This window comes from Neocloeon triangulifer, unplaced genomic scaffold, assembly GCF_031216515.1.
Source record: "Neocloeon triangulifer isolate White Clay Creek 2 clone unplaced genomic scaffold, ASM3121651v1 ptg000006l, whole genome shotgun sequence".
NCBI lineage: Eukaryota > Metazoa > Arthropoda > Insecta > Ephemeroptera > Baetidae > Neocloeon > Neocloeon triangulifer.
Genome location: NW_026775549.1, coordinates 1443677 through 1456859, shown reverse-complemented (window position 1 = coordinate 1456859; position 13183 = coordinate 1443677). Strand labels below are relative to the sequence as shown.

The 13183-nt window shown below is 38.1% G+C and overlaps 1 protein-coding gene across 1 annotated transcript in view; it reads right to left on the bottom strand.

The window, feature by feature from the left end:
• The window catches only part of LOC132194278 (E3 ubiquitin-protein ligase TRIM9), a 133310-nt gene extending 121395 nt beyond the window's left edge, over nt 1-11915 (bottom strand). The window contains exons 1-2 of the mRNA XM_059615449.1: nt 11445-11915; nt 10300-10758 (exon numbers count right to left, since the gene is read on the bottom strand). Coding sequence (XP_059471432.1) covers nt 10300-10758; nt 11445-11876 — 891 coding nt within the window. The 5' untranslated portion in view covers nt 11877-11915. The remainder of the gene's footprint in view (nt 1-10299; nt 10759-11444) is intronic.
• Between the last annotated feature and the right edge of the window lie 1268 nt (nt 11916-13183).

Below are 13183 nucleotides of genomic sequence, written 5' to 3'. Positions count from 1 at the left end.
TGCGAAAAAAATTGGCAAGGTTCCCGCACGTCAAATCAAAGCGTTTATGAATAATTTCAGCATTACTTTGCATAAATTACATTTAAATGTTAAGTACGAGTGACCGCGTGCGCGCGGCACCAACTTTCACGCGTTTGATTGAGAAACGATGCCTGCTTTCAGTATTGAAATGTTTATGAAAAGTGTTCGGCCTTTTGCTGATTTAGGGGCCTTTTTGGCAGCGAAATTTAGGCCCACCCGAGCGAGTAGCAAGGCACATTGGCCAGACTCTGCTGCGGTCCAGAGCCCAATTTACATGCATTTAATGGTGCAGCAGCTCGCCGACCCTTATGCACGGCAAGTTAAGTGACATTATGAGAATTAACAGCCCGCTCCCGCGTCCAAATGACACTTCAGCTCTCGTCGCTGAACGACGCGGCGGTTTCTTTGGATCTCGAGTATCCTCTCTTTTATCGTAAGCAGACGAATGAAAAGATGACAGAATGACTCGCGCGCTGAGCATACATCGCCGGACATTGTCAAGTTTTAAATTAGTACACTTGAACTGCGAGTCTCTCTTTTTCAATGGGGAATGATAATTCATCGGCAATTAACACCTATTGTCAACGCACAGATCGTGACAATAATCAAATGAGGGAAATCCAAACTTTTACTTGTGTATTCTATACGAAGTTCAAAGTAAACTTTGCAGGTCAAGCATCAACTGAGCTATTTTTACATTAGAGTTTTGACTTACCTAAACAAATTTATGCATTGAGACCCAGAAGCAAATAATTTTGTAGTTTATCGCTAATTAAATGAAATTGTAGAAAATTTTCTCGCTATTTTAATTTTCTCAAAGGTTACAAGTTTGCTAGCAAGGGTCTAAACGATTGATAATTTTTTTTTTTAAATGAAATAGTTGATAATTATTTATAATTAATAATTATTGTTTATTTAATTGCTCTTGTTGATTTAATCAGAATTATTTTTAATATGATTGAATTTAAATCAGATAAAAAAATCATTTTTAAGTTTGAACATATAATTGTGATCTCCGTCATGTACCAATTTTCAATTTGAAGATTCATGCAGAAAAATTAAAACTAAAAAATTAGTAATACCAATTTAATCGATAAGCAATATACAAAATGAAATTTTTCTTTGACCGTGTATTTTGCAAGCCTGGGCAAGCTTTTGTAAAATAATTTTATTTACGTGTTTTATTGAGAATTAATACCGAATTGCAAAGATTGATGATAAGAAGAATAAAAAGCAAATCGCGGCGAGTACTTTCTGGTTAACCCAGACCATATGGTTTTCAAGGGCGTATTCGTTTTGTGCAAAAGTGAAATGCGTGGCGACCGCACTGCCGCGCGTCGGTCGACATTCTATATTCTAATTGCAAGCAATGTTTGCACCGCCGGCGCCAGAGGAAAGCAGCAAATAATGCACGCAGCTCGCCGACGGCGGTGTCTGGCTGCAGCATTATTATTACATTGCGCGGCGCACTTATTCAAGATTAGCAGCAATTCTCGCTTCCCCATCAAGTGCGCTGTTCTTTCTTTGTTCGTATACAAAAGTCATTGGATGGAAGTGAATTGATTGCTTCGGCATCTCGGTGAGACAGCAAGATTATTTATTGAAAAGGACGCGAGACGTGTATGCAAATTCGCGCTTGCCGTTATTTGCACAATCAAATAACGACGTCTCAGTCAGTCGCGGCAAATGCCAATATCAACACTAATAAGTTTTAATCGCCTCTCCCAAGTATATCTACAAACGTCTTGTTTGGACAATATCGTAAATAATAAAAGCTTTCTCTTGTTTCATGCAGACGACGTTGGATTATATATTTTACTGTTTGATCATGGTATCGTCACAGCTAGGGTAATCAAGTGGCCTTAATGGGAAAATATATTATAAAATCAACGGTGGAGGGACTGTGGGCTTTATGCTGGTATATAAAAAAAGGTATAAAAAAAGACGCCTGTCTGCTTGTCGTTGATATACAAATGACAATTTAGTATGCAAATGATACAAATTTGAATGCTAATGTTAACTGCATGTGACGTCTTGATGTTTCATTTTTTCTCGGTTTACGACCATGTTTCAATCCATTACCGGGAAAGAAAAATATAGAATTAATGAATTACCAGATTTTTCTAGAGACACGATCATTGTCCAAAAAGCGATTTGATCTATTTTCATTCAACTGTCGGGGAGGAAGAATTTATATGCAAATGTTCTCGTCTTGATTTCCATCTTGCGAACGTTAAGATGGAAATCACAGCTCGCAAACAACTTTTTTCTTAAGACTTCCCCGAAGCGTCGTTTGCGACAGAGTTGCACACATACACGCTAATTTACGTTTATTGACTTGCTTTATGAACACGTAAAGAGCGTTCCGCGTTTACAGCAAATTAGCACCAATCCAGTGGAAAAAAATCAAGTGAATATATAAAAAGTCAGCTTTCCGAATGGGAAAATGCGAGGTCATTAATCTGCAGATGAAAAGGGGCAGAAAATTGCAGCCACACCACCGACGGCAGGTTAATAGATAGAGTGCCGGCAAGAGACTGTTACAAAAAAATATCCGCCAACAGCCACTTTTCTTCAACGTCTGTTGCCGCCTCTCAAAAATCTTTCCTTCCTTTTAAGCTGGAGCAGTGATCTATCAAGCGAGGTGAGATTATACAAGTGCCAAAGGTGAAGGGGTGGGTGGTAATCTGCCGCGCCGAGATTACCACACCAATAGGGTTAAAAAAGTTCATCTCGGCGGCACACCCTCCTTCTTAAGGCTCGACGACGAGAGTCGAGAAAGATTTATTTTAATGTTGCTGGAGAAAAAGCGACCGCGCCGGTTACAGAACAAGAGAATTGACACTCGAGCCTAATTTGATGCAACTCTCAACTCGCTGCTGCCTAATTTAAATAATATCGATTGCAGACAAATTGCCACAGCTCTCGTCGGGGCTTTTTGTTGCCAGCAGCTATAACATCTCTCTGCGCCGGCGGTGCGTGCGATGTTTCATTCCGCGCATTTCCATGGCAACGGTGGCAGTGTTGGCGCCGGAGGAGCCGAAAAATCCGCGATAGACCTAATGGCGTTTTAATTTGACACCAGGGACTCAATTTTCGAGAAGAATGTAATATCAAAACATCTCCTAATTATCACTTTATTTGCGAAAAGAGTGGGTCAAACTTAAAATGTGGTCAGATTTTTTTGTTAGAATAAATGATTTAAATAACAAATAATTCTGCCTCAACAACAATAATAATCAAAAGTTTTCCTTTTCCTTCAGATATTGCGAAGCAATTTTAGCAATACAAAATTATCAGCAATGATTTGGATGACTGAATATTAAATGCCAATTTAAAATCTATAACGCACGTTGTGAATTTAGTTTAATAATTAACCAGTGTCAATGGGCAGAAGCCAACGTAATTTAAATGATTTTGATGTAATAAACTAATAGTAAGTGAAGATTAGAGCTTTGGGGTTCCTCCCAAATAAACTGTATGAATAATAACTTTTTAAAAGCAAAAATAATTAAATATTTTAATGAATTATTTATTAAATACTAAACTAAAAAATGATTATTTAATTTAAATTGAATTTTCTTTATTTGAACTATACTTTAAGCTATCTAGGGTTTATTTTTATAATTTCCAATTCAATTAACTAAACATTTGCGCAAAAGTAAATAAAATCAAATTTTATAGCTAAATAAATAAAATACTTTTTTACTTCCTTTTCCGTCCGCACCTCATTTTCGATCGCAGACCGGCAAGAATTCGCTCAAGCGTGACGGAAGAAGCAAAGGCAATGAGTGCACGTAAAAGAGCCATCAAGTACACATAAAGCAAACTGACTGCACACAAATTGCAGCGCCAAAGGGTGCATCACTCTCAAAAATCATGGTCTGAGACATGAGAGTGGGCAAACACGATTTACCTGGGGCGCGCACCGCACGCTGAAAGGCTTTTAAAGCTTCATTAATTTGTCTGGGCACGCTTTAATCCAAGAGGCAAATGCAATTACGGAGCGCCCAAAGAAAGGTCCACCGGCATCAAAAGCTGACCTTTGAGGCAAAACCAGAGTGCGGCGCTTGGAAAAGCGCAAAAGGGCACCCATACGAGGCCCAGCAAGAGAGAGAGAAAGATGAGCGCGACCGCAATTCGACATGCGTAATTAACTGGCCTCGGGACGGTGCAAGTTATAAATTATGAGATAATGAGATGCGTTCAGCTGACGCCTCTTGTATATAAATTTGAATGCATCCGAGATGCAGGCGTTAATTATCATCAAGCTGCGAAGCGCGTTTCTTTTTTCTATAATTGGGCTGCTGCCGCGTCGTCACCTTTCGAGAGATGCGCTTTCATCGCTCGTTTATAATTTATGTAAATCACTTGGAAGACAGATAAAAATAAATTTGAATCAAAATTTGGATTAAGGGTTAATGTACTTTATCAAAGGCCAAGAAATGTTTCTAATAATACTGCGCTGAATTAAAAAAATTTATAAATAATTTTCAGGCACTCTTCCCAGAAGTGATTCTTTATTAAATTTTGATGTTTTCAATTATCTATTGCTTTAAAATATGAAGTTGATTCTAAAGTTAATTTACAAATTCTTTTTAAGACTTAATAATAACAATAATTAAATTTCAAAGTAGAATAATATATCTAGTCTTTTAGTTGTGCAACCCTTTCTGCTCTTACAATTTTTTATAACTTATATTGTATGCAACAACATTCTTGCAGTGACCTTCTCTAAAAAAGTCGTAAGCGTAGCTCATCTCTTCTCACATGTTCGCATCGTGTAAGTAACTTTTACTTTTGAAGTTAGCGCATCTCCTCTCTATGTGCCAAGCTTGACAGTAATAAACATCAATTTGCGACTTTGCAAGAAAATACTACGTTCGCTACGCGCGCGCGAGAGAAAGAGCATGAAGTGGGCTGCTCACTCAAAAACTTCCTTCCCGCAAAACGCAACACAAAAGAGCACTCGGCGCTCCATTTGGCCTCCGAGAGAACATTTTTTTGCAACAAATTTAATCAGAGTTGCTGCTCGGCAAAACAAAGCGGAAAACAAAAGGACTGTAAAATTTTATTTCTCCGGCGGCTGAATGGAGGAATATCGCATTTGCCGCCGATGGCGAGTGGCCAGTGCAAGACTCCCTCTCTCTATATTGATTTCGAATAAACTTTTATATTTCCCAAAACAAAGTGCTTGTGTTTTTCCACGGGCGAAAGATAACGCGCGCACACACAGGAGCAGCAATAATAATGAATGCCGCAGGGGCCCGTTTTTGAACTTTTCCTCCTTATTTATAGCGTGGTGCTTTATTTTTTATATTTTTATCGCGCCGATGAAAAATTGCGAGGCGGTTGAACGAAAACCTCGAAAGTGAGGTGCGCAGGATGGTTTTAATCTGCGTGTCGCCAAAGTGCGAGCCGAACCAAACTCCCCTCGTACATATTCGTACTCATTCATTATGAATAAGAGGGTGAATGCTTAATACACACGCATGCGGATCTTTCGGTGGATGGGGACGCACAAGATAAAGGGGCGGCCACAATGCCCCCGCCAGACTGGAGCACGCGGCGGCGGCGACGACGCGCGGTGTTAATTCAACAGACGACGGCAATAATTTGGACCCGGCGACCACCCCGAGAGCAGGCAGGTATAAATAGTGTCGCTCTCGGTGCGATCAATTTGCTGATGAAATTTGAGGTGGGTTCGGATTTCCTTTGATTCTCCATCACACCAAATTAATTGAGGAAAAAGAAAAGCTGTGTTGAGAGAGAACTAGCGAAGATGATTTTCATTTCCTGAGGGTAACGGAGGGGACAGTTCCTCTTATATACGATTGGACCTATGTTTTGTATTGCTCGCTAGCGCTGATGTACTTTGATGTTGGATTATTTTTACAGCATCAACAGTGCGTTTAGTTAGCGTGCGCTGAAAGTATTTATTTTAAATTAATAAAAATATACACAAGATACATAATTTTTTTCTTTTTAATTTATATTTAAATTTTAAATTTATAGATGGATTAAAATAAATATTGTTTTATTTTTGTTTAAGTATTATTTTGTTGTAAATTAGTATTATGATGTATTTATTTAATTATTATAAAATTTTAATCAAACGTAAATTCAATAACAAAATTAACTCTGAGCATAACGCAGAAACAGAGGCAACCCCAATTAAATTGAGCTCCCGAATAATGCTTGCTATATTTTAAAATCATTAATTAATGAGAGAATGAAAACAATAAAATAAATTTTCTAAACATGACTAACATCATGAAGATTGCACTGAAAGTTAAAAACCTATGCTTGAGAACTTAAAATATGATAACACATGTTTAAATAATTCAATATGTTAATATCCGCCCCGGATCTGGAAAACAATGAGTTTAATCGCAAATTAGAATTATTATTGCTTTGCTGAATCAGAATGGCTCTAAAAATATATTAAAATCTCAAACACATATAGTATGTATGTGGTCCAAAGCAACAAAGAGGTTTTAACTCACTCTTTGAAATGTCACAAAATCAGTGTGATCCAATTAGCACGCGTAGAGAGACAAGTGGGCGTGATTTTAGTTGTTTGATTTCGCATCACCAAGAGTCGGCTGTGGTAATCCTTGCGTCAACAATCAGCCCCAACCGGTACATACAGAAATTAGTCAGAGTCGCTCTTCTTCCCATTATTCTATTTGCATAACACATCAGACGGACAGATGTTCGCGGGCACAAACGACGCGACAATAAAATCCAGCCCTTGCTGGGGTGACGTCGAAAGTACCAAATCAGCAAACCCCACGGAAGTGAAAATAATTCGATTTCGACGAGCGAACTGAATGCGTTCACGTAATTGCATGTGAGCATAAAAGCAGCGAAATTTTATTTTTTATTTATTTTGCAGAGCGAGAGACTCTCTGGAGGCATAAAAAAGGGGAAATTGCTCTATACAGAAAAAAGAATGCTGTGTGAGTTTGGCCTATGGAGCATTAAAAGCATTTTCTTTTCCTATATATTTTAGTCCCATTGCATCTCTCGTCGTGCCAGCCAGACTTATATTGGCGATGCCAGACGCATTAATCAGCTCGTGAGTTTTTATTTTATTTTTTTATACTTCTTATCCTTCGTGTGTCTGCTGGCTTGTGTTATTTCCAGAGAATTTTCCGCACTTGTGAGCAAGGGTCGCGCGTTTACATTTATATTCGTGCGTTGTTTTGTCTTTTGATTTTTATCAGATTCATTGAAACGAGACCTATTGCCTTCAGCACGAACCTTGAAACTATTTCAAAACGCATTTGATAAAAAAAAGTTACTCAGTGTAATTCGAAGCAAATGAAGTGCAGTGCCAGGACTGCCAGGGCAAATCATATTTCATCACCCCGAGAGAAAGGGCAATGGGGTTTCAATATTTTTTCCCCATTTATTTCCTGACACAATGCTCGACATTATGAGTCACTTCTCTTGATACATATCGAGTGCTCTGCCAATGCGAATGGCCCACAAGGGAGCGCAAAAAATATTTCTCTGGCTGAAAATAAATTAACAACTGGGGCACGTTGGCCGTCGATCGTATCAAGTGATAAAAAAGTCCCGGCGTCTGCGAACGGGAAGCATTAAAAGGGGGTGCAAGGGGTGGTTCAACATGCAGCACTAGAAAACGACACCCCACACATCTCTCTCGATCTGCTAATGGTTGTGCTTACGAGACGCGGTGTCGCGACAATAACAAAATCATTAGCACCTTTCGGTCCACAGCTGAGTGATAATTTTTCCTCAGCTTCTATGCCAAGAGGATTTCTCAATATTTTGATCTAATTTATATATTGGTCTAAAAAAATACGTCAACTCGTCTAAATGTTCTGACGTTTACAGTTAAAAAGTAGCCCAAGAGTGTATTTTGCAACACGATCGTTTGGAAAAACCACTCGCTCTGCTGCGAAATTTGATTGATTTTGAAGCTGTCGTTTTTGTTGCCACCGAAACCCCTGGGATGATTTGTTGTTGCTCTCTCTGCGCTCCCCGCATCTCTTTCTCTGTCGCGGGGAGATTTAATACTGCATTTGAGGTTTCGTTCCATCGACTGCTGATTTCGAGAAACTGGTTTGAGAGCATCAGTGAGGAGAGAAGAAGCAACAGTGGTCTTTCTTTGACTTGACAACCAAGTGTTCCTCCGTCATCGTGTCCGCTCCCTGCATAATATGCATATAGATTAAAGAGCACAGTGTACTCGGTTTCAAATTTCCATCAGCTGTCGCTCGGAAAGGAAACAAGCTCGCTTTTTGTGCTCGCTCTTTATCCTTTTAATCAACAAAAAGTGGCGTCAAAACGATTGAGAGCTGATCAATCGGAATAATAAGAAAATATAAATGATATGATTTTTTTCCTTTTAACAGGAGCAAGTTGTTATAAAATTTATAAATTTAATAATTTTGTTAACAAACGTCTTATAAACGAAATTGAATTCTACGCTATTGTAACAAACAAAAATGTTTAAATAATAAAAAAAAAATGAAAGAAATTATAAGAAATGAAGAAAAAAAATCGTGCCTAAATTTGTAAATTTTCAGCTGGTAAAATTTTAATAGATAGAGTGCAAGTGAAATTTTTAGTTTTCTCAACAGAAGTTTTTAAATGCTTCCATATATCAAATAAAAATTGTGTTAATAATCTAAGCGTTAAATCATATATAAAATTTGTAAGTGAATTTTAATATGCTCTTTTCTGTCAAAATATACGCGTTCATAAATCAAGAAATTTGCATTTTACACGAAATTAAGTGATTTATCGGTGGCGCGGCGACGGCTCTATATAAGTTTGAATAATTGGCTCTCTCTGTGGGAAACGTTGCACGGAATTAATTGTCCAACGGACACGAGACCGCCTTCCGAGGGCGACCGGCTGCGCATTTGTATTATTATCTCTTTCACTTATATATTCTATATGAAAACGCACGGCCGAATTCATTATGGATTTCGCAGCACGCGGTGCATGTGTCTGTGTCTCAACTGCTGTCTGCGTGCGTTACGCATGGCCAACTGTATGGCTCGAACGCGGCGGCATAAACTACCCCTTTTGCCATCCCCATTATTTAATTCCGTCCTTTCTCTCGCGTCGGTGGGATAACCAGCTGTTTCCTCCTATTTAAATAGAGAGAGGAAGGCGGATTTAAACGTTTTATCAAGCGCTCTTTTGTAATTCTGGAAATGCATTATTGGCTGACTTGCTTAATAGTGGTGAGTAATAAGAACTCGCGGTGAATTTTAATTTTAAGTGCCGGTGATAAGATCGAAAGACAAATATATTAATAATGCGAGGCGACGGAGTGTGTTATTTCTAGCGAGATCGAAACGATTTTTGTATAATATGCTGACTTCCCGATTAAGCGGCTTAACGGACCCATTTGCCATATTTGCTCGGCCAGACTTTGTTTTAAATCTGGCGCGACGTCGTGTTTTAATAATAACTGGCTGACGGAATAAAGAGCTTCTGGATAGGCGTGTTCGCGCTGCTTGTGATGAATGTGTTCAACGATGATTGGCACGCAATTAATTTGACAGCGCGTTTTAATTAATCACGAAATTTCAAACGAGCACCATCGAGACGGCGAACGACGTCGCTCTTTTTGCGCTTCTGACGGCGTGAAGAATTAATATCACCGTCTTGAAATTTGCTCTCGCTTGAGAAATATGCGCTACACAAAATTAGATATTTTACGAAACATCAAATTTGTTAAAACTAAAATAAAACTTAGGAGTTATCTTTAATTTGAATATTTTTTTTTTCTTAAATAACACTATTTTACATTTGCAAAGGTCAAAATTAATAACCAGATATGGATCATATAGTAAAATAATTGTATATGGACTGGATAAAATAATTTATTGAAATAATGCCGTTTTGAAATTCACCCAAGCATGATCATCCATCACATTTTTTTTCATATTGCATATATAAAATTTAAGCATAGAATTATAAAATTAGATGCACCAATAAACAATAATAATAAGAAAAGTTTTTAAAATTGAGAAAAATAATATTAAATAATTTCAAGAAATGTATTTATTATTAATTTATTATCAAAGCTTATTGTAAGAATCTCTTTAAAAAAAAATATGCAATTTTAGGCTCAATTAAGGATATCACTTGAAAAGTTGAATCAAAAAAATCTGTCTAAAAACATGCCAATCCTTCTTTCAGCATGAAACACCAATTTATGTAAATTAAACTAATTTGTAATGTACATAAAACGAAACTAAACTTCAATTTTAAAATTTGCGTTCCTACCTTTTGCGCCTTGCACATTGCCGTGATGGCCTGGACGTCGTGGCTGGCGTGTCTCGAGTCCTGCAGGACGCACTGCGGACAGGCGGCCACCTTGCACAGCATGCAGTAGAGGCTGAGGGCCTCGTCGGCGTGTTCGGCGCAGCGCGACGAGGCGTCGAGGGCCGGCGTCGGCCGGGCCGGACTGCCCTTGGGCGGGCCGCGCACGTCCAGCAGCGCGTGTTTGGCGAGGGGCCCGCGGGCCGGGTGGCAGCTGTCGCGACACGGGTCGCAGTACCACACGTCGCACTGTTCGCACTTGACGGTGGCCTGGCGCGGCGGCTCCTCGGCGCACAACTGGCACGGCACGCGCTGCGTGAACTTCATCTGCAGACGCTTCGAGTCCGTGTACTTGTCCACGATGTTCTGCATCGCCCGGTACTTGGGCAGGTTGTTGGCGCCGTTCTCGTCAAAGTAAACCACCTGAAACACGTTACAATTTAGCTATTTTATAATAAATAATGGATTATTTAACCGTATTTAAAAGGAACACTGAAATGTATCATTCTTCCTTGCAAAGGAAAGTTAATTTAAAAAGTCATAATTTATATATAATTTTTATAATTTGTATTAATTAATTAATTTTTTTAAATAATACTAAATTAGAATTTTTTACTTATTGTCAGCAAGAATTTTTTTTAATTTTTTGCAAAACATTTTTTCAGGTCTATTTCTCACTGTAAAATTAATTCATTATAAAAAAATTATTAGTCTTTAGTTAACATAAGGCTGTAAAACTATAAAGAATAATCATTTTAAGAAAGCATTATTCCATTGCTTTGAAATTTTGGTTTTAAGTTCGTGTAAATTATTAGATAATTATAATATATTATTATAAGTATTGCAATAATAATTTTTTTTAAGTCAATTCCAAAATAATCAAATGACTCTTAACTCTTTAAGATTAATATACAAGTAAAACAGTTAACTTCACTCTTCATTAAACGTTTTAGCACAAACTTGAGCTAATTTAATAAAAATAAAATTCATTAGTCTTTTTTTAAAGAGACATCAGTGAAGATATAAAGAAAACTTTTTCCAACTTTTTTTTAATATGTATCAATATAAATAGATTGAAATTAGTTATATTGATAATAAAAAAAACCAACCTTGTGGCAAACGGGACAAGGGAGCGAGAGGGCGGCCGCGTGTGGCGGGAAGAGCAGCACACCCTGCAGGTTGGGGGTGCCGACGTAGCTGTTGGGGCGGCTGCTGCAGACCACCCCCGAGTCGGTCTCGCTCAGGATGGACAGTTTGTCGACGTCGGGGAAGTCGTGTTCGCCGACGGCCGAGTCGCTGGCGGTGTCACTGCTGCTGCTCGAGGCCGTCGGCATGGCCGTGGCGGCGGCCGGCAGGGCCGCCCCCGGGGGCGGGTGGTGTTGGTGGGCGGCCACGGCGGCCGCGACCTGTTGCTGCGCGTGTTGGCACGCCGGTTGCTGCAGGGACACGGCGCACCCGATGCACAGCGTGTGGTAGCACGGCAGCAGCACCGGGTTCATGAAGAACTGTTTGCACGCGGGACAGCGGAGTTCCTCCTCCATCGTTGCGCTCTGACGTCCAACACTCAACTGATCGCAACAAAACACGGCGAGCACGTTCTCGCCGGCTCTCCTCTCGCGCACGCTAAGAGCGGCGCCCCTTGACGGACGCACCGCCAACTAGCAGCTCGAGGACCGCTGACTGCTTGCAGACTTCAACGGTGGATGACGCTCAATGAAGGATTTTTTAAATTGCAAGTCACAATTTTTTTTTTTAATTTGTTAGATTACACAGCACATTAAATTTTTTTAGTATTATTTAATTTTTAAATTAAAACATTTTAAACTTTATTTTATTTATTATCAAGTTTATAAATTAAATTAAAATTTATTATTATAACATTATTATATTAAATATATTTTCTTATAAATTAATTTATCACATTTTTATTTTTGCTACTTTTTTTAAGTCTATCTGATTACTCCAATAATAAGATATTAATTATTTATCTCTTCGCATATGAAAAGTTTAACAACGAAAGGGTATCCTCGTGTTAATCCGCCAAATAATTTTGAGAAAATTATGGTGCTATTGTGTTTATTCATTAAAAATTATATTGTTTGTTTAATTATTTTAATTACTCTTTTAATTTTGTAATTAGAATTTCACAATCGAGGGTTGATTCATGATTCGTGGTGATTTAAATTTAAAGTCAGCTTTTCCTTGATGTGTTTTGTGAGTTGTTTATTGTTTAAGAAAAACAATATCTTGCTCTATGTGTATCGGCTGCGGGCTGCAGCAATAATTCATGAGCTTTCTAGCGGTGGTCGAGAGAAGACCGCAGCCTAAACATACAGAGCAGGATATTGTTTTTCAACAACTCGCTAAACACACATCGAGGAGAAATGCTGACTTTAATTTAAAATCACCATACTCTTTTAATGATATACTTATCATACTAATATTGCAAAAGCATAATATGATTATATGGTTTTCAATTACGGCCTGCCAAAAGCTTGTCAACAAGAAGAAACAAAAATTACACGGAAACAATTATGCAATGCACAATTTAAATTTATAAAAAATATTAAAATAATAAAAATGGTATTTCAGGGGACAAAATGTATGCACTATTGCTATTAATACTGTTTCATTGAATTAAAAAACCCAAATAATTTGCCTTTTTTTTGCAGTGCCAACTCCTTTTATAGAAACTTTCAATTTTCAATGAAAATTAAATTACTGATTTATTTTTCTTTCTTTTAAAGTAAAATTATTGGAACTTTAAATAAGTCATTCTTTTTTATAGTTAAATTAATTCCAGCTTGATCCATTTTGCTAAATAAATCGTCAGCAGTCAGTCACAAAA